The sequence below is a fragment of the Muntiacus reevesi genome, chromosome 1 (genome assembly GCF_963930625.1).
Source record: "Muntiacus reevesi chromosome 1, mMunRee1.1, whole genome shotgun sequence".
Classification (NCBI taxonomy): domain Eukaryota; kingdom Metazoa; phylum Chordata; class Mammalia; order Artiodactyla; family Cervidae; genus Muntiacus; species Muntiacus reevesi.
The window spans coordinates 219,332,184-219,355,553 of NC_089249.1; the positions used below are offsets into that span (position 1 = coordinate 219,332,184).

Below are 23,370 nucleotides of genomic sequence, written 5' to 3' on the forward strand. Positions count from 1 at the left end.
ATTTATTTTCATAGGTTGATATGCCTCCAAATAGGGCTTTCCCGATAGCCAGTTGATAAAGAATCTGCCTGCAATGCAGGAGACCCTGGTTCTACTCTTGTGTTAGGAAGATCCCCTGGAGAAAAGATAGGCTACCCACTCCAGTATTCTTGGGATTCCCTGACCCAGGAATCGAACTGTGGTCTCCTGCATTGCAAGCAGTTTCTTTACCAACTGAGCTATCAAAGAAGAATCCTTTGGGGTTCAGCTGGTAAAAAATCCACCTGCAGTGCAGGTAGACCAGGGTTCGATCCCTGGGTTGGGAAGATCCCCTGGAGACAGTATTCTGACCTGGAGAATTTCGAGGACTGTATAGTCCATGGGTCCCAAAGAGTTGGACTTTTATTTTTTTTTTCTTTAATATAAGAAAAATAACCATGTAATCCAGCACGTAAATTTGAGAGTCTATTATTTTATTTTGTTGTTTACTCAAAGTATCTGTCTTCTCACTATCAAGATGACAACTGGAACAAAAAAAAAAAAAAAAGAGAGAGAGAGAGAGAGATGTAATTTAGCATGGGAATTTAATTTCCTGAATGTGGATTCTGAACATATGTTACTTCCTTTGCTACATGGTTTCTCCCCTTGATTCTCCATGGAAAAAAAAATTTAGTCAAGCTCTTTTAAGTGTGGAATTCTAAAATATTAATGTCTACTTCATTTAGTTATTGTGACATTTTATGAGCATGCCGATCAAGATGTCAGCATAGTACTTGAAATAATTTCTATAATTATTATCCATATATGTCTGAGTTGTCGCAACTGTAGCATGCTGATGCAGAATCAGAGTCGCTTCAGTTTTAAAATATATGGACAAATTGAAGAGAAATGCTATACAAGAGTCAGAAAAATTTATTTGACAAAAAACATGCAACATAGAGCATCACAGATAGCCAAGCAGGGAAAAACTGCTAATTCTAGGGAGACCACATTAAAATGGAGACAGAAATGAAACAATGGATCGAAAAGGATTTTTAGATTTTGTGCAACCAGAAAATAAGTAACAAGTGGTTTTATACTGCATTCAATGTGCAGAACAATAACATAGATGTCTATATATTCTTTTGACTCTGAAATCTATCCTATTCTTTGAACTTTGTCAAATTACATGAAATAACATATAATAATATCTCACCTTTTTATCCTAGTGCTTTAAAATTTTTAAGAAAGAAATACATTATTTCATGTCTGATAATTTCCATGGCACATTAAAACTCTTACAGTAAAAGCATAAGATGGAGATGACAACCCACTCTGGTATTCTTGCTTGGAAAATCCCATGGACAGAGGAGCCTGGTGGGCTATAGTCCATGAGCTCACAGAGTTGGACACAGCTTAGTGACTGAGCACACAAACACATAAGAAAGTGTTTCACAAAAGTAATAACTGAAGAACCTATAGTCTTAGAATGACTAAACTTACTATGATCATGTATCTTTGTTCTGTGTTCAAAGAATTCATGGCTGATTCATGTCAATGTATGACAAAAACCACTACAACATTGTAAAGTAATTAGCCTCCAACTAATAAAAAAATAAATGGGGGAAAAAAAAAGTTCATAAATAGTGGATGGAATATAGAGTCCAACCCATAAAGATATTGTAAATACTATATCACCTAAACTGTTTCTAATCTAAAAAATGAGTTAAATTATATGCTAGTTCTCAATTTCTGATTTTACTTACAAATTGGTGGGAAACACCTATCTATGGCTGATATTAATAGCAGCAATATATTATTAAGGCTAATTTTTGTAGAGTTGTTTTATTGTGCCACACAGTTTAAAATGAACTTATATATATTTGTTCTCCTAATTATTAAATAATCCTAAAAGAAATAGGTAATATTTTTCATATCATTTTTTTTTCATATAATGAAACTATTTTAACAGATGTCTATTTAAATTACTAAAATTCATTCAACTACTCATCAGTGACATAGATGTTCAAACTCAAAAATCCTACTTCTCAATTCATTACTTCTGGATCCTAAAATTAAAGAGAAACATTCTATTGAATCATCTGTTGGATTAGGAAGACAAAGGTTGCTATCAGTTCTCTAATTTTTAATGTGTATTATTAGTGAGCAACATGGCTTTCTGAATTTCAGATTTCCTTCTGCTTAAATGTGAAACATGTGGTATTTTACATAAGTTTTTATTTGGAAATATAAGACTGAATTAAATATTTTGAGGTTATCATAATGAATTGTTTAAAAGCTATTAGTTTAAAAGTTTCTTCTTCAATTGTAAATCCATGTAGGACTTTCAAAATCATATTTAAAGCAACTCGTCATATGAAAAATATGTCGAGAAGCTTGTCTTAAGTATGAAGATTAGTTGATTAGTTGATAGTTTTCAATTTTGAAAAGAGAACAGAAAGTGAACCCCAGCAGAGCAAATGAAGATAGTGCTGGAAGACAGTCTAGCAACCTACGAATTTTCTGAATCAGAAGTCAGGAAACTAACTCAATAAGGGTGTTGGTAACCTGAGGTCACAAAGAGTTGGATATGACTGAAGTGACTAAGCATGCAGCTCCTACTTAAATATCACAAATATTTACTAAGTGAATTTTGACATGATTTTGGATTTTTTCATGTTATTTAAGTATTCTGTAATTCAGTCTCTATCCCTTATTTGCACTGAATCTGGCTTGGATTAATTGGAGGAATTTTATATTGAGCTACATGTTATTCAGCAACTCCCTAAAGGTAGAGCCTTATCAATTCACACCGTGTAAAAAAAAATGAACTTTAAAAAGAACATTTCATAGGGATAATATATTTGATAAGCATAGATCAGACTGAAAAATAATACCAAACTTATTCCGAACATATACTCAAACAATTTGCATATCAATAATGAGTAGTTTCATACCAATAACATTCACACTGTTAAGGGCTGAGACAATCTACACATGTAATCTAGCCCATTAATGTTAAATAAATAACATATAATATCTCAAATATACATAACACATAAACTTTAGTTCAAAATGATGTAACAAAAATTGTTAATAAGTTTATATAGCCTGAGGAAGATATGTACCATATAAGCATCAAATCAGAACAGTGTACATAAAATATAGATAAGAAATTATTTAAATCTATAAGGAAAATTCAGACAACTCAATATTAATCATGGAAAAGAGATATTCACAGAAAATTTGCAAAAGTAAACCTATAGATTAATGAAGAGTTCTGGCTCACTCATTACCAAAGAATTTGTAAATTAAAACAAACTTTTTTTTTTTTACTTTTCTATTATTGGCCATAATTATTGCACATAACAATATCTAATAGTACCACATATGGAGGGATTTAAACAAAAGTCAACAGTTGATAGGAGTGAAAAAGTTAGAGATTCAGTTACTCAGATACTCCATACTGACAAAATATACAAAAATAATAGAAATGTAATTGATACTTTATGTATGCACGTATAATTTATTTGGATAAAAAATAATGTGTAATTACAAAGATATGGAGGATAGGATGCCAAGCCAAACATCTTCTGGTGCAGTGAAAGAATTTAAGTGGTAATTTTTCCTCCAAGTCTCATTTTTTTTCTGTGCCATTGATCAGGTTTCAAAAGGAAATGCTCAAGCTTCCTTTTAAGCAAGTATCATTTCCTAATTATTCATTGTCTTCTAGGAATAACTGAAGCCATGGAAAATACAAATGACACCACGGGAATAAACTTCATTCTTTTAGGACTCCTTAACTACACACAAACCCATCTATTCTTCTTTTCTGTGGTGCTCATGGCCTTCCTCACCTCCCTGATTAGCAATATCTTCATGATCATGCTCATTCACATGGATTCCCGGCTGTGCACGCCGATGTACTTCCTGCTTAGCCAGCTCTCCCTCCTGGACGTGATACTGGTCCTCACTGTTGTTCCCAAAATGGTAAGCAACTACCTGATGCACATCAGATCTATCTCTCCTGCTGGCTGTGGTGTCCAGATCTTCCTGTTAGTCACTCTGGAAGGTGGGGAGGGCTTCCTCTTAGCAGCCATGGCTTATGACCGCTATGTGGCCGTATGTCACCCCCTGAGATACCCCATCCTCATGAATCAGAAGCTCTGCTTGCACATGACAGCCGGCTCCTGGCTTTTGGGAGGGGTGGATGGGCTGATGCAGGCTGGTGTCACCCTGAGCTTCCCTTACTGCCACTCTCGAGAAATCAACCACTTCTTCTGTGAGGCACCATCGCTTGTTCGCCTTGCCTGTACAGACACCACGATTTTCGAATTTTTCATGTATGTCTGCTGCGTCCTGATGCTTTTGATCCCAGTGTCTTTCATTTTGGCTTCCTACGGTCTCATCCTGATCACTGTGCTCCGCATGCATTCTGCTGCAGCCAGGAAGAAAACCTTTGCTACTTGTTCTTCCCACCTGGCTGTGGTGGGGTTTTTCTATGGCACCATCATATTTATCTACATGCGGCCCAAATCCTACCGTTCAGCGGCTCATGACAAGGTAGTCTCTGCCTTTTACACCATCTTCACACCTGTATTGAACCCACTTATATACAGTGTGAGGAATAAAGAAGTCAAGGGGGCTTTGAGAAAGTGGCTGGAGAAATATTTTCAGTGATCTCTACAGCCAGCGTTATTGGCATAATGACATCACTCAAATTAGATTTACGTTTTGTTTTGTGTCAGTTTGTTTTGGGTCAATATATTTTGCTTTCTTGCTCCCAGTTTGCATTAATTTAAAAAACACTATATATTGGTATGACTATCTTGCTGCCTTGTTTATACCCCCTGTAGGGACAATGGATATCATGGTTAAGGTAGAGGCCTTAACTAATTTCATTAAACAGGCCCTCTTAGACAGTACTAAAGCCATTCAAGCTTTGAACAAAGAACAGATTCAGATGAGGAAGGCAGTAATTCAAAATAGGATGGCATTAGACATACTCACAGCAGCCCAAGGAGGGACTTTGGCGAATGGTGTGTACATCCCTGACCTGTCTGAAGATGTATCTACTGCCTTGGAGGATATGCAAAATCAAGTGAAAGCCATGGCTAATGAACTGTTGTTATAGTAATCTTGATCATACTGCTTTGTGAGCCCTGCTTCCTACAATGCCTTGTGAATTTTGTAACCCAGAGGTTGATAGCATTCTCTCATATGCGTGGCAGGAGGGCTAAGGTACAATATATCTCAATAAATGATGCTAGTTATGGAAACTAAGAGCATCAAGAGGGGGGAATGAAGAAGGAATTCATAGGGCCTGGACTCCATCTCAGGTCTGTCCGTGCTGATCGTGCGCGGCCACCTCTCCAGTGGACTCTGATCCCTGTGCTTAGCGCCTGTGGGAATGACAATGGAAGGATTAGACCCCCCTCTGGGCAGGGGAATCTTGAAGAAGAGAAAACAGACACTAATCACCCCTGCCTCCGGACAGTATCTATCAAAATGTAATCACAGGCTTATCGGTTATTAACTGGTTGGAATGTAACCGCGGGTTATTGATTATTAACTGTTTGAACACATAACACGTGAATGATGGGGTTATTGTGATTGTATTTACCCTTCCTTTGTAAGCCTCAAGGAATTTGGGGTGGTGGGTTTGGACACGTACACATGGGGTATAAAAGATTTTCACAAATGCTGGTCGGGGCTCTTGGCTAAGAGGAGACTCTGCCTTGGGCCCGCCGGTGTAATAAACTGCACTCCACTAAAAAACATTATATAATTCATATTTGGTAAATTAATTAGAATGACATTTGTTCTGTGTCCATACTTTGTCATGATATTTTTTTCTGAACTTTGAACCTCAACGATACGGATAAATGACTGAGGCATTCCATCATAAGATATGCTGGACACCAGCCATGTAATTTGAATTTTCGGGTGTGTTCTTTTGTGTGTATATAATGAAAATCATTAATTATGGTATAGATGAATTATTTTTAAAGTAACTAATTGTTTAGAAGAAAACAATTTATACCTTACTTCATATAATTTTGATAAAATAAATTTCAAATGAATAATCAATATTAATATAAAATATGCACATATATGTATGTATATATGAAAGTTGCAGGAAATATTCATCAGAATGTTTTCAAGGGAATTATTTCTCATGATTATATGATTAAAATATCTTTAGATAAACAGATTGAATCCATACATTTAGATATTGTCAAAATATGCAGTAATCATGGAGAAGCCAACGTCTTTATCTGAAGACAAAAAAAGCACTATTAAAATATATGTATGTGATCAAATTCATCACATAAATTAATATTGATAATACACATTGGTTGTGCACAGCTGTAATTGGAGCAAAAAAATTCAAGTATCTTTCTTCACATGTTAAAGTGAAGAAAAATCTACTTTTTATGAATTGTTTTACAGATTTAAGAAAATCATATTTGATCACAAGAAAAAACCTTAGGACCGAAGAGTTTACCTCTTTTGAATAACTGAAGGGAGGAAGGAAAGAAAAAAGGAAGAAATGTGGGAGAGAGGGGAGAAGGTAGGAAAGAAGGAAAGATTTATATTGTACATATTTTTATTTGAACAGATTATCACTTTAGAAGTGAAGAGTCAAAAGAGTCTCTTCCCAAAAATTCTTAAATATTAATTTTACTAGCTTATTTTTATTGAAATATAGTTGATTTACAACCTTATATTAGTTTCAAATATTCAGCATAGGTGACTCAGTATTTTTGTAGACTATATACTCCATTAAAAGTTACTAGAAAATAATGGCTATATTTCCTTTGCTATACTGTATACTCTTGTTGTTTATCTATTCTATACATAGTAGTCTGTATCTCTTAATTCCATACAACTATGTTGCCACTCCCACTCTCTCTGTCCTCACTGGTAACCACTAGTTTATTTTCTTTATCTGTTGAATCTGTTTCTGCTTTGCTATGTACATTCATTTGCATTATTTTTTAAAGTTCACATATGATATATCATATAGCATGTTTTTCTCTGTCTGACTTACTTCACTTAGCATAATGCCCTCCAAATTCATCCATGTTGCTGTGAATGGCAGGATTTCATCATTTTTTATGGCTGAGTAAATTTCACCACACATACATACCACAATTTAATCCATTTGTCTGTTGATGGATACTTGGGTTGCTTCCACATTTGACAATTGTAAATAGTACTGCTATGAACATTGGGTTCGTTTATTTGTTTGAATTAGTGTTTTCATTTTTGAAGAGTATATAACCAGGAGTGGAATTGCTGCATCATATGATAGTTCTAGTTTTAGTTTTTTGAGGAACTTCTATACTATTTTCCAATATGGCTATTCCAATTTGCATCCTCACCAATGGTGTACAAGTGTTTACTTTTTTTCACTTTCTTGCCAACATTGGTCATTTGTAGACTTTTTTTGTGAGAGTTGCTCTGACAAGTGTGAGGTGATACCTTATCATTGCACTGATTTACATTCTTCTAATAATTAATGATGTTGAACAACTTTATTGTGCCTGTTAGCTATCTGTATGTTTTTCTTGGAAAACTAAATTCCTCTGCACATTTTTTGATTGGGGTACTTCATATATATATATGAAGTATACTTCAATATATATATATTGAGTTGTAAAAGCAACTTGAATATTTTAGATATTAAACTTTTGTTGGTCATATCTTTTGAAAATATCTTTTTCCCTTTCTGTAAGTTATCCTTTCATTTGGTAGATTTTTGTTTTGCTATGGAAAACCTTTTAAATATAGTTAGGTCTTATTTGTTATTTGTTATTTTTTTGCTAGGACTTTCCAGGTGGTTCAATGGTAAAGAATAAGTTTACAATGCAGGAGACTTGGGTTCAATTCCAGGGTCAGGAAGATCCCCTGGAGAAGGAAATGGCAACCTACCCCAGTATTCTTGCCTAGGAAATCACATGGACAGAGGAATTGAACGAGTTACACTCTATGGAGTTGCAGAAGAATCCGATATGATTTAGTGACTCAACAGCTAGGAGATAGTTCAAAAAATAGTGCTACCATATATTTAAAAGATTTTTCTTCTTATGTTTTCTTCTAGAAGTATTATGTTTTTAGTTCTTACACCTAGGTATTTAACCTATTTTCAATTTATTTTGGTATATAGTATGAGGAAATGTTCTAGTCTGATTGTTTAACATGTAACTGTCCAGTTTTCTCAGCAACACTTAATAAAAAAAAAAAACAAAAACTGTCTTTTCTTGAATTTTAACATCTCCTAAGTGATCTACCAATTCTCTTTCATTTAATTATCCCACATTAACTCAAAACACCACATCTATAGGTATTCAAGAGCAAACAAAAGAGAGAGAGGAAAAAAAGCTCTTCCATAGCCTCAATAATTATGACTTTCTTCTAATAGAATTTCAGATATTTGAAGCTGAAAAGCTAAGATAAAATTTTACATTCAATCATCATTATCTCTACTGAATTTAATAAATTAAATAGGAATAAAACTAGAAAAGGAGTAAGTCAGTGCTATATATTGCCACCCTGCTTATTTAACTTATATGCAGAGTACATCATGAGAAACACTGGGCTGGAAGAAGCACAAGCTGGATCAAGATTGCCAGGAGAAATATCAATAACCTCAGATATGCAGATGACACCACTGTTATGGCAGAAAGTGAAGAGGAACTAAAACTCTTCTTGATTAAAGTGAAAGAGGAGAGTGAAAAAGTGGACTTAATGTTCAACATTCAGAAAATTAAGATTATGGTATCCAGTCCCATCACTTCATGGGAAATAGATGGGGAAACAGTGGAAACAGTGGTTGACTTTGTTTTGGGGGGCTCCAAAATCACTGCAGATGGTGACTGCAGCCATGAAATTAAAAGACACTTACTCCTTGGAAGGAAAGTTGTGACCAACATAGATAGCATATTAAAAAGCAGAGACATTACATTGCCAACAAAGGTCCATCTAGTCAAGGCTATGTTTTTTCCAGTGGTCATGTATGGATGTGAGAATTGGATTGTGAAGAAAGCTGAGTGCTGAAGATTTGATGCTTTTGAACTGTGGTGCTTTTGGAGAAGACTCTTGAGAGTCCCTTGGACTGCAAGGAGATCCAACCAGTCCTAAAGGAGATCAGTCCTGGGTGTTCATTGGATGGACTGATGCTGAAGCTGAAACTCCAATACTTTGGCCACCTCATGTGAAAACCTGACTCATTGGAAAAGACCCTGATGCTGGGAGGGATTGGGGGCAGGAGGAGAAGGGGACGACAGAGGATGAGATGACCGGATGCATCACCGACTCGATGGACATGAGTTTGGGTAAACTCCAGGAGTTGGTGATGGACACGGAGGCCTGGCATGCTGTGATTCATGGGGTTGCAAAGAGTTGGACAAGACTGAGCTACTGAACTGAACTGAAAACTAGAGAATACTTTGTCAATGTATATCTTCAGACAGCAGTCGTCAACATAATTCATTCTAAATATATATAACATAGGAATTGATACTATATTCTCGGACATGTGAAATTATATGATATCAGCTTCAGTCATTTGAAAATTATTTATGAAGAGATACATGAGTGATACACAGATTACAGATTATGAATTTATGAATATGCACCAGTAAATGCTTACACATATATATGGGTGTACTCAGGTGTTCAGTCACGTCTGACTCTTTGTTACCTCATGGGCTGTAGCCTACAAGGCTTCTCTGTCCATAGAACTTTTTCCAGCAAGAATATTGGAATGGCTTGTCATTTCCTCCTCTAGGGGATCTTTCTGACCCAGGGATTGAACTCACATCTCCTCTGTCTCCTTCATTAGCAAGCAGGTTCTTTACCACTGCACCATGTGGGAAGATCACATATATGTATATACAAATTATATATGTAAATTATTGATATATGCAGTTAATACATAATCTAATATGTGACTATATTATATATACATAACTATATATATGATCTATGCTCATTTACACAAAATATACAAATTTTTATGTTTTGCATATATTAATAATATAATACATTTACCTATGGACTTTCCAGGTGGCTCAGTGGTAAAGGATCTGCCAATGGAGGATATACAGGAGACATGGGTGTGTCTTTAGACTATACTACAAAGCTACAGTCATCAAGACAGTATGGTACTGGCACAAAAATAGAAATATAGACCAATGAAATAAGATAGAAAGCCCAGAGATAAACCCAAACACATATGGGCAACTTATCATTGATAAAGGAGGCAAAAATATACAATGGGGCAAAGACAGTCTCTTCAATAAGTGCTGCTGGGAAAACTGGGCAGCTATGCGTTAATAATGAAATTAGAACACTTTTTAACACCCTACACAAAGATAAACTCAAAATGGATTAAAGACCTAAATGTAAGACCAGAAACTATCAAATTCTTATAGGCAAACATAGGCAAAACACTCTATGATATAAATCGCAGAAAGATTTTCTATGACCCACCTCCTAGACTAATAGAAATAAAAGAAGAAATAAGCAAGTGGGACCTAGTTAAACTTGAAGGTTTTTGCACAGTAAAGGGAACTATAAATAAGGTGAAAAGGCAACCCTCAGAATTGCAGAAAATAACAGCAAATTAAACAAGTGATAAAGGTTAATTCCCAAATTTAGAAGCAGCTCATAAAACTGAATACCAGAAAAACAAATAACCTAATCAAAAATTTGTAAAAAGACCTAAACATACATTTCTTCAAAAAAGATATACAAATGGCTAAAAAACACATGAAATGATACTCAGCATATCTCATTATTAGAGAAAAACAAATCAAAACTATAATGAGATATAACCTCACACTGGTCAGAATGGCCATCATCAAAAAGTCTACAAACAATAAATGCTGGAGAGTGTGTGGAGAAAAGGGAATGCTCTTGCACTGTTGGTGGGAATGTAAATTGATACAGCCACTATGGAAGACAGTATGGAGATTCCTTAAAACTCTAGAAATAAAACCACCTTATGACCCAGCAATTCCACCACTAGTCATATACCCTGAGGAAATCAAAGTTGAAGAAGACACACATATCCCATTGTTCACTGTAGCACTATTTACAATAGCTAGAACATGGAAGCAACCTAGATGTCCAGTGACAGATGAATGGATAAAGAAGTTGTGGTACAGATACACAATGGAATATTACTTAGCCATAAAAAGGAACACATCTGAGTCAGTTCTAATGAGGTGGATGAACCTAAAGCTTACTATATAGAGAGAAGTAAGTCAGAATAAGAAAAACAAATACTGTGAACTGTGAACTTCCAGATGTTCAAGCTTGTTTTAAAAAAGGCAGAGGAATCAGAGATCAAATTGCCAACATCTACTGGATCATTGTAAAAGCAAGAGAGTTCCAGTAAAACATCTATTTCTGCTTTATTGACTATGCCAAAGCCTTCGACTGTGTGAATCACAATAAACTGTGGAAAATTCTGAAAGAGATGGGAATACCAGACCACCTGACCTGCCTCTTGAGAAACCTGTATGCAGGTCAGGAAGCAACAGTTAGAACTAGGCATGGAACAACAGACTGGTTCCAATAGGAAAAGGAATATGTTAAGGCTGTATATTGTCACCCTGATTATTTAACTTATATGCAGAATACATCATGAGAAACGCTGGGCTGGAGGAAGCACAAGCTGGAATCAAGATTGCCGGGGAAAATATCAATAACCTCAGATATGCAGATGACACCACTGTTATGGCAGAAAGTGAAGAGGAACTGAAACTCCTCTTGATGAAAGTGAAAGAGGAGAGTGAAAAAGTCGGCTTAAAGCTCAATATTCAGAAAATTAAGATCATGGCATCCGGTCCCATCACTTCAATGCAAATAGACGGGGAAACAGTGGAAACAGTGGCTGACTTTATTTTGGGGGGCTCCAAAATCACTGCAGATGGTGATTGCAGCCATGAAATTAAAAAATGCTTGCTCCTTGGAAGAAAAGTTATGACCAGCCTAGACAGCATTTTAAAAAGCAGAGACATTACTTTGTCAACAAAGGTCCGTCTAGTCAAGGCTATGGTTTTTCCAGTAGTTGTGTATAGATGTGAGAGTTGGACTATAAAGAAAGCTGAGCACAGAAGAACTGATGCTTTTGAACTGTGGTGTTGGAAAAGACTCTCCAAACTATCCACAGGAGAGCAAATGCCAAGAAGCTATCACCTAAGCATACTGTATCTAAATGACAGAGAGCTAAGGGTAAGAGAAGTTTTGAAAGCTGACAGACAGAGACCACAATCAAAACAAGCAAAAAAATTATCATTAGGAGAACAAGGATAAAAATTTTGGTGTATTTATTATCAGAAACCATTAAAGTAAGAAAGAAGAGAATATCTTAAATGGTGAAATAAAAATAATCTATCTAGAGTAAGAACTTTCTTAGACAAATAAAAAGGGTCAGAGGGAGGAAATGGGAATAATGTGTCACAAGTTATCTTCATTACAAATGAAGCATTGTGTTATTTGAGAATGGATCTATATAATTGTAAATCATTTAGTTTTCTACTGAGTTGACTTAGATTAGCTATACATTATAAGGAACAGTTAGAAAGCTTTTTAAGTTTGCTTCATATGTAAGAGAGAGATTAAAAAAAATAAAATTATATAACCAAAAAAATGCTTATATATGTCTAAAGATACAGAAATATTGACAGATTTGAATATAGAAGTAGACAGTGCTGCAATAATTACAGGAAATATTAATATCTACTTTCATTAATAATAGAACATTTAGGAGAAAATTAATAAGGAATTTTTGGACATAATCTACTAACTTGATCAAATGGAACTAAAAGACACATAGAGAACATTCCAAGTAATAAAAATTTATTCTCAAGTTTGCATGAAACATTGTGTAGGATTGGTCATATATAAGGCCAAAAAACAACTTTCAGTAAATTTAAGAAGATTGAAATTAAATCAAGCATCTTTTCTTCACCAAAACTGTGTTATAGCAGAAATTAATAACAAGAAGAAAAATGTAATATCCACATGCATGTGGAGAAAAGCGATATGTTCTTAATAACCAATGGTCCAAAGAGGAAATCAAAACAGATATGTTAATCCAAATCTCCTAATACTGTTTATAAAATATATAACTAACAAGGACTTAATATACAGCACATGGAGCTATACTCAATATCTTATATATATGCCAGTTATATAATACTATATAGTTGATTCACTTTGCTGTCCACCTGAAACTATCACAATGTTGTAAATCAACTGTGCTCCAATAAAAGTAGAAAATAAAAGGAGAAATATATAATAAATAGCTTGATATAAAATAAAATGAAAATACAATATACAAAATCCATAGTACAATGCCAAAGTTGTACTGTGGGAAATTTATAGTGATAAATGCCTATATTAAGAAAATGAAAAATTTCAAATACAAAACCTACCTATACACCTCAAAGAACTTAAAAAAAGTTTTTAAAAATACAAAGAAAAAGTTAGTAGAAGGGATAAAATGACAATATCAGAAAGTAAAAATGAAATAAAGTATAGAAAGATACTATAAAAGATTGATGGGATGGCTTTTTAAAGAAGATGAACACAGTTGACAAAGTTTTAATTAAAAAGGTCAAAATTCAACAAAGCATACCTGAATAAATAAAAACAAAACTGAAAAGGAAAAAATGATACCACCAAAATAAAAAGATCTTAATACATTGAAAAATTATATACTGAATTTTTGATAAGCTAAGAAAGTGGATAAATTCCTAGGAATAGTTTACAAAAACTGAATATTTTTTAAAATTTAATTTATTTATTTTAATTGGAGGCTAATTAATTTACATTACTGTAGTAGTTTTTGCCATACATTGACATGAATCAACCATGGGTGTACATATTTCCCCATCATGACTCCCCCTGCTCTGCCCACCTCTCTCCCCATCCCACCCCTCGAGGTCATCCCAGTGCACCAGCCCTGAGCACCCTGTCTCATGCATCAAACCTGGACTAGTGATCTATTTCACATAAGGTAATATACATGTTTCAGTGCTATTCGCTCAAATCATCCCACCCTTGCCTTCTCCCACAGAGTCCAAAAAGTCTGTTCTTTACATTTGTGTCTCTTTTGTTGTCTCACATATAGGGTCATTATTACCATCTTTATGGAAGCACACAGATTCCATATATGTGCCTTAATATACTGTATTGGTGTTTTCCTTTCTGACTTACTTCACTCTGTATAATAGGCTCCAGTTTCATTCACCTCATTAGAACTGATTCAAATGCATTATTTTTAATGGCTGAGTAATAGTCGATCCTAAAGGAGATCAGTCCTGGGTGTTTATTGGAAGGACTGATGCTGAAGCTGAAACTCCAGTACTTTGGCCACCTCATGCGAAAAGCTAACTCATGGGAAAAGACCCTGATTCTGGGAGGGGTTGGCGGCAGGAGGATAAGGGGACGACAGAGGATGAATGGCTGGATGGCATCTCTGACTCGATGGACATGAGTTTGAGTAAACTCCAGGAGTTGGTGATGGACAAGGAGGCCTGGCGTGCTGTGATTCATGGGGTCACAAACAGTTGGACACAACTGAGCGACTGAACTGAACTGAACTGAATATTCCATTGTGTATATGTGCCACAGCTTTCTTATCCATTCATCTGCCGATGGACATCTAGGTTGCTTCCATGTCCTGGCTATTGTAAACAGTGTTGCAATGAACATTGGGGTACATGTGTCTCTTTCATTTCTGGTTTCCTCGGTGTGTCTGCCCAGCAGTGGGGTTGCTGAGTCATTGGGCAGTTCTATTTCCAGTTTTTTAAGAAATCTCCACACTGTTTTCCATAGTGGCTGTACTAGTTTGCATTCCCACCAACAGTGTAAGCATGTTCCCTTTTCTCTGCACCCTCTCCAGCATTTATTGTTTGTAGACATTTTTATAGCAAACATTCTGACTGGTGAGAGATGGTACCTCATTGTGGTTTTAATTTGCATTCCTCTGATAATGAGTGATGTTGAGCATCTTTACATGTGTTAGCCATCTGTATGTCTTCTTTGGAGAAATGTCTGTTTAGTTCTTTGGCCCATTTTTTGATTGGGTCGTTCATTTTTCTGGAATTGAGCTGCATGAGTTGCTTTTATATTTTTGAGAATAATTCTTTGTCAGTTGCTTCATTTGCTAGTATTTTCTCCCATTCTGAAGGCTGTCTTTTCACCTTGCTTATAGTTTCCTTTGCTGTGCAAAAGTTTTTAAGCTTAATTAGGTCCCATTTGTTTATTTTTGTTTTATTTCCATTACTCTGGGAGGTTGGTCATAGAGGATCCTGCTGTGATTTATCAAAAACTGAATCTCGATGAAATAGAAAATCAAAACAAACCAATAATGAGTAACGATATTTAATCGGTAATCAAAAACCTCCCAACACAGAAAATCCCAGGACCAATGGTTTCACTGGGGATTTCTACCAAACACTTAAAAATAATCATTATTAATATCTCTTAAAAACTGAAGAGGAAGGACTCTTAAACATTTTATTAGGCCAACAATACTGTGATACTAAATTCAGATAAGGAGATTTCAGGAAAAGAAAACTACAGACCAATACACCTGATAAATATACATGCAAATATTCTCAATAAAGTCTTAGAAAACTGAACTCAATAGCACATTATAAGGGTTACACACCATGATCAAATGAAATTCTGTGTTACACCACATTAGTATAATACAATTACATTTAGAATAATATAATTTTCTTAATAAACATTAAAAAGCACTTGGCAAATTACAGCATTGATAAAGATCCAGAAAAATTCAGTATTGAAGTGTTATACTGCAAAATAATTAAGATTATATACAACTACCCAAAGATAAAATTCTCACGAGTGAAAAACTGAGAGCTTTTCTTCTGAGACCAGGGACAAGTCAAGCCTGCTCAATCTCACCACTCTACACAACTTAAATTTCACTAGAGCTATCAGGGAAGAAAATGAAGTCAAAGACATTCATTTCCTTATTTGTAATTGATAGGATATTATATGTAGAAAACCCTAAAGAATAAAGAAAATCTGCTCTAACTAATCAATGATTTCAGTAAAGTTGCAGAATATAAAATAAATATATAGAAATCAACTGTGCTGTTACACATTTACAAGGAAACATTCAAAAAAGAGAAAAAATTCCCATTTAAATTGGATCAAAAACAATTAGGAGCAAATTTATGAAGGAGATGACAGGTCTATGCAATTCAAATCTACAAGATTTTCAAGAAGGAAATAGAACGACACAATCAAATGGAAATGTATTTCATATCAATGGATCAAAAGAATTAATATTTGTCTTTGTGCATGGTATTTGGAAGTGTTCTAGTTTCATTCTTTTATATATATATCTGTCTATTTTTCCAGCACCATTTATTGAAGAGGCTGTCTTTGCCCCATTGTGTATTTTTGCATCCTTTGTGAAAAATAAGGCATCCATATGTGCATGGATTTATTTCTGGGTTTTCTATCTTGTTCCATTGGTCTATAAATATGTTTTTGTGCCAGTACCATACTGTCTTGATGACTGTAGCTTTGTAGTATAATCTGTAGTATAATCTGAAGTTTTTCTCAAGACTGCTTTGGCTATTTGGGATCTTTTGTGTTTCCATATGAATTGTGAAATTTTTTGTTCTAGTCCTGTGAAAAATACTATTTGCAATTTGATAGGGATCACATTGAATCTGTAGGTTACATTTGGTAGTATAGTCAATACAAATTCTTCTTACCCAAGAATATGGAATATCTCTCCATCTGTTTATGTCATCTTTGATTTCTTTCATTAGTGTCAATTTTCTGTGTATAGTTCTTTTGTCTCCTTGGGCAAGTTTATTCCTAGACATTTAATTCTTCTTCTTCCTTTTTTTTTTTTTTTTGCTTTTCTTGCAATAGTGAATGAGCAGACTGATTTTGTAATTTCTCTTTCTGAATTTTCATTGTTAGTGTATAGAAACACAAGTGGTTTCTGTGTATTGATTTTGTATCCTGCAACTTTTCAAAATTCACTGATTATGTCTAGTAATTTTCTGATATGATCTTCAGGGTTTTCTATGTACGGTATGATATCATCTGCAAAGAGCGAGAGCTATACTTCTTTTCCAATTTAGATTCCTTTTATTTCTTTTTCTTCTCTGATTTCTGTAGCTAGGACTTCCAGAACTATGTTGAATAATAGTGGTGAAAGTGGACACCCAAGTCTTGTTTCCTGATTTTAAGGGGGAATGCTTTCAGTTTTTCACCATTGAGAATAATATTTGCTATAGGCTTATCATATATGGCCTTTACTATGTTGAGGTAGGTTCCTTCTATGTCCATTTTTTTGAAGAATTTTCATCATAAATGGATGCTGACTTTTGTCAAAGGCTTTTTCTGCATCTATCGAGATGATTATATGGTTTTTATCTTTCAGTGTGTTAATACAGTGTATCACACTTATTGATATATATTGATATCAATATAGATAGATAGATAGATAGATAGATAGATAGATCGATAGATAGCTAGATAGATACATACTGTATATTGAACAATCCTTGCATTCCTGGACTAAACCCAATGTGATCATGGTGTATGAGCTTTTTGATGTGTTGCTTAATTCTGTTTGGTAAAATTTTGTTGAGGACTTTTGCATCTATGTTCATTAGTGATATTGGCCTGTAATTTTCTTTTTTGTGTTGCCTGTGGTTTTGGTATCAGTGTGATGGTGGCCTCATAGAATGAGTTTGGAAGTGTTCCTTCCTCTGCAATTTTCTGGAAGAGTTTGAGTAGGATAGGTGTTAGCTCTTTACTAAATTTTTGGTAGAATTCAGCTGTGAAGCCATCTGGTCCTTGGCTTTTGTTTGCTGGAAGATTTCTGATTATAGTTTCAATTTCCATGCTTGTGATGGGTCTGTTAAGATTTTCTATTTCTTTCTGGTTCAGTTTTGGGAAAGCTTTAGCACAAGGAAGGGGACTATAAGCAAGGTGAAAAAAACAGCCTTCAGAATGGGAGAAAATAATAGTAAATGAAGCAACTGACAAAGAATTCATTTCAAAAATATACAAGCAACTCCTGCAGCTCAATTCCAGAAAAATAGATGACCCAATCAAAAAAGTGGGCCAAAGAACTAAACAGGCATTTCTCCAAAGAAAACATACAGATGGCTAACAAACACATGAAAAGATGCTCAACATCACTCATTATCAGAGAAATGCAAATCAAAACCACATTGAGGTACCATTTCATGCCAGTCAGAATGGCTGCTATCCAAAAGTCTACTAGCAATAAATTCTGGAGAGGGTGTGGAGAAAAGGGAAGTCTCTTACACTGTTGGTGGGAATGCAAACTAGTACAGCCACTATGGAGAACAGTGTGGAGATTCCTTAAAAAAATGGAAATAGAACTGCCATATGATCCAGCAATCCTACTGCTGGGCATATACACTTATGAAACCAGAATTGAAAGAAACACGTGTACCCCAATGTTCATCATAGCACTGTTTAGCCAGGACATGGAAGCAACCTAGTTGTCGATCAGCAGATGAATGGATAAGAAAGCTGTGGTATATATACACAATGGAATATTACTCAGCCATTAGAAAGAATACATTTGAATCAGTTCTAATGAGGTGGATGAAACTGAAGCCTATTATACAGAGTGAAGTAAACCAGAAAGAAAAACATCAATACAGTATACTAACGCATATATATGGAATTTAGAAAGATGGTAATGATAACCCTATATGCGAGACAGCAAAAGAGACACAGAGGTAAAGAATAGACTTTCTGGACTCTGTGGGAGAGGGTGAGGGTGGGATGATTTGAGAGAATGGCATTGAAACATGTATATTATCATATGTGAAATGAATCACCAGTCCAGGTTCAATGCATGAGACAGGGTGCTTGGGGCTGGTGCACTGGGATGACCCAGAGGGATGGAATGGGGAGGGAGTTGGGAAGGGGATTCAGGATGGGAAACACATGCACACCCATGGCAGATTCATGTCAATATGGCAAAAACCACAACAATATTGTAAATTAATTAGCTTCCAATTAAAATAAATAAATTCATATTAAAAAATAAATAAGCAATGTTAGAATCAAATTAATCCACTCCTCAGTGTGTATATTTAAATAAGCATCTTTTCCCAAGAACATTTATTTACACTTTATTTTTTTCTTGTAAATAGTTATCTCTAAATGAATCATAGCATTTTGAAAGCATGTAGGGACATATATTGAAGATCTGAGAACCACTATAACTTTTAAAAATTAAACATTTTTGACATCCAAAGAGTTATACTTCTGAAGTTCTGATATGTTAATATGATAGTAATTTTAGAATAAGATGGCAATAAGCCAAGCCTCTTAATAGGTCTCTGCAGACCCTGATATGAGCAAGCTTGATGGTGTAAGACTAGAAGAGCCTTCTTCCACTCAGAGAGGTAAATAGGAGGATGCTGCTCAGAGAGGATGTAGGTTTCAGGTTCTTCATTTGTATCTTATGTAAGTCATACTAGTTTCTGAATACTTATTAGTTTTGCTTTTAAATTTGAACTCCAGAAAAATCCAGTTAGATCAATTTATACAGTTTTGCAAATAATATCCATTCAATTATCTATTCTACAATTTGAAGAACTAAAGCATATGATAGCTGACGCAATAATGAGATTAAAGCATTGTAACAACCTGTTAATTCTATAAAAAAAAGTTTGGATTTTACCATTTTATATTTTGCAGAATAGATTAATTAATCATTCCAGTACCCTGTGGAAAAAGATTTACAGTTTTAATATTAAGTGAGAGCAAGAAGTAGAAAATATAGAAAGAATAATTATAGGCAGTTTTCTAAATATTCTATAATTACTTGATGAGATTGAAAGAGAGTTTATGTTTGTTATTTCTGGTAGCATTGCAAAAGAGATAACTTAGTAATTTAAAGTAAAATACCGCAATTTTAGTACTGTTCTATATGAAAGACTATGGAGACAGAAGACAGAATATTTCTAGTGTTCTGAAGTGAGAGTGATAAAAGAAGAAGAAAATATTTGTTTTTATAGTATTAAGCAATCCTATTCCTACAATAGAGGTGAGCCTTTATACTTTCACTTAATGATACTATAAATGTTTTATTTGAAAGATAAGTTAGTTTCTTTATTTAAAATTTCACCACACTATGTATCCATGGTCAATTCTGTTAGAAATTATCCCTTAAGCTCCTTTTTTGCAAGGTTAGTTGAACTTAACACTAAATAATCTAAACACTGTTAACATATTGACTAGTCAATTATGTTCATAATGACTGATTGTTTTTACATATTTATTTCATCTATAAAGAAATGCATAGATATATGATTTATGTCCATTGAAAACTTAAGAATTAATGATTTGATAAAATACTTACAAATAATTAGAAACATTATCATAAGAAAACATATTTTGTAAACTGAAAATTTACTTAATTTGTAGTTATCCTAAAACATATAAACCTCTCTTACATAACAGAAGCAAAATAATTGGTTCAAATTATATTTTATGCTATATATGTTTATTATAGCAAATTTAAAATAATAACCTTGTGTAAACAAAAATCCCATTAAATTGATGCTTAAATACACAACTGGAATAGACACTCAGAAATGTCCAGGGATGGCATAAATTATAAAGTAAAATGTAGTATGAATATATACATACAAAGAAATATTTTTCATCTTTAAAATGAAAGGAAATTCTGACACATTGTAGCATGGATAAACTTTGAGGATGCTATAATAAGCTGAATAAACTAATCAAAAACTAAATAAATACTGTATGATTTTGCTTATCTAATATTTCTCTAGGAGTCAAATTCATAGAGATAAAAAGAAGAGTGATTTCCAGAAACTGAAGAGAAGAGGGGTAATGGGAAATTACTGTTTAATGGGTAATAGTTTCAGTTGAATAAGATGAAAAGCAGGACATGAATATTGGTGATGGATTCACAACAGTATGAAGATGTCACTGATTTGACAATACATTAAATTTAAGAAATTTGCCAAACATTCTATTAAAAAATTACCTATTGATTTTTAAACAAGTTTGTAGTTCTAGCAATCTTCAACAATAAAAATGATGAAAATAATGGAAAACAAGAAATCTTCAAGTCAAAGAAATAAGAGGGGTTGAGGTTCTTCAGAAGAGTGATACTGAGGGTTATAATTAGGAGTTGCATATAGTTACTAGTGGTATATACTGCATACTAGAGATATGAGTGTGTGTAGATCACAAAGGGTTTTTTTTCATCTGAAACTTCTGAAACTAATTTGATAAAGAGCAACTATATTTCCATGATATCTAGGTTTACAACAACGAAAATCCTTGAGTGAAATGCTGTTAGTACAATGATGATGCTCAAGCTATGTAATTAGGGATTGAGTGAGCCTTTTTAATGCCTTTCTCCATCTTGATTGGCAGTCTAGTATAGGATGGATATAAAAGAAGGGGTAAAGGGAGTGATCATGAAGAGATGGACTCCTTCCCTGTAACTTCATTGAATCACATTATATCTGTGAGACTAACATCATCATCTTTGCAGGTTTAGTTATATTTGTTCAACAAGTTTGAATAGTTTTGACTCCAGCAGATCAGATATGAAAATGCCTTTAAAGATCTAGATCCTCTTGGAATTGAAGGAGAGATTGATTTATCTTCATGGCTGGTTGAAGAAGTAAGGCGTTCTATTTTTTCTTCTTTACTCAATAAAGGTTGTGTTTCTGTGACTTTACAAGGAAAACTTCTCCCTACACAGAATGCCTTTTACAATTAATAAAAATTTGCATTTAGTATTACAGTGTTAAATTAGAGGAAATATTCTAAGAAAATCATTATTGTTTTCAATGTATAGCTTGGTAAAGTTAAACTAAACACCCTAACAATACCAAAGTAATTATGTTTCCATCTACACACTTAATTCTTCCAGGTCCTGTGCATAAAAATAGAAGTCCTATTATTTGGAAAGCAAAAGCTCTTTCCCAGATTAATTAAGGCCAAGAAAAAGTATTTTTTGCTTCTGCTTCAATAAATATTGTTATGCTATGTATATATAATCCTCATCTATTTTTCTGTTTGCTGTGTCAGTCTTGTTTGAAATCATGGAAAACTGGAATACCACTTCAGATTTCATTCTCCTAGGACTCTTAAATCACACAGGAGCCCACCAATTTCTCTTTGTGTTGGTTCTGATAACTGCCTTCACCTCTCTTGTGGGCAATGCCCTCATGTTTCTCCTGATCCTCCTGGACTCTGGGCTCCACAAGCCCATGTACTTCCTACTGAGCCAACTCTCCCTCATGGACATGATACTGGTTATCACCATTGTGCCTAAAATGGCTGCTGACTATTTGACCGGCAGGACGTTCATCTCCCCAGTTGGCTGTGGGTTTCAGATCTTCTTCTTCCTTACTTTGGAAGGGGGTGAGTGCTTCCTCTTAGCAGCCATGTCCTATGACCGCTATGTCGCTATTTGCCATCCACTGAGATACCCAGTCCTCATGAGTTGGCAATTATGCTTAAGAATGACTTTGGGATCGTGGTTCCTTGGGGCAGCTGATGGGCTCATGCAGGCTGCAGCTACCCTGAACTTCTCATTTTGCAGGACACATGAGATCGATCACTTCTTTTGTGAGGCCCCCTCTCTGGTGCGTTTGGCGTGTGCTGACACTTCTGTCTTTGAGTATGCTATGTATGTGTGCTGCGTGTTAATGCTCCTAGTCCCCATTTCCCTCATCTTGATCTCCTATAGTCTCATCCTTGCCGCTGTTCTCCAGATGTGTTCTAATGAAGCCCGCAAGAAGGCTTTTGCCACTTGCTCCTCACATATTTCCGTGGTGGGACTGTTTTTTTGGAGCAGCCATTTTTACCTACATGAGACCCAAATCCTACAGGTCAGCTAACCATGATAAGGTTGTGTCAGCATTTTATACTATCTTCACCCCTGTGCTAAACCCCCTCATCTATAGTCTGAGGAACAGTGAGGCCAAGGGAGCTCTGAGAAAGTGCATGGATCAGTGTGCTGCCTTAAGTCATGATTAGGATTACATTGATTTGCCCCAGAGTTCACGGCTGTTAAAAGTGATTGTGTAAAATTTCTTTGAGAAAGATTATATAGTCTTTATATATTATATAGTCTATATATAGAAATATTATATCTCTGTGTGTTATTTCTATTTTACTTTGGAATGTGTACAGATGTCCATATTTTGGTATCATTCATTAGGCTGTCATCAACAAATCAGACTGAGGATTGGTAAAACTCTGCTAATCAAAAATTCTTCTGAAATGTTTCCACACCACATTTCATGATAAATGCTTTTTCAAGCAATGAACAAAGTAGTCAAACAATAT

The 23,370-nt window shown here is 34.7% G+C and overlaps 1 protein-coding gene and 1 pseudogene across 1 annotated transcript; both read left to right on the forward strand.

Annotated features, from left to right (window-relative positions):
* The first annotated feature begins 3,705 nt into the window (after positions 1-3,705).
* LOC136157655 (olfactory receptor 2T33-like) lies at positions 3,706-4,638 on the forward strand. Its single transcript, XM_065919474.1, has one exon. The coding sequence runs from the start codon at positions 3,706-3,708 to the stop codon at positions 4,636-4,638; it is 933 nt and encodes a 310-aa protein (XP_065775546.1).
* Positions 4,639-22,097: 17,459 nt separating this feature from the next.
* Positions 22,098-23,058, forward strand: LOC136167378 (olfactory receptor 2T8-like; annotated as a pseudogene).
* Positions 23,059-23,370: the final 312 nt, after the last annotated feature.

Excerpts from the sequence above, each read along its gene's own strand:
- LOC136157655 (XM_065919474.1), top strand. The coding sequence starts at position 3,706 with ATGGAAAATACAAATGACACCACGGGAATAAACTTCATTCTTTTAGGA.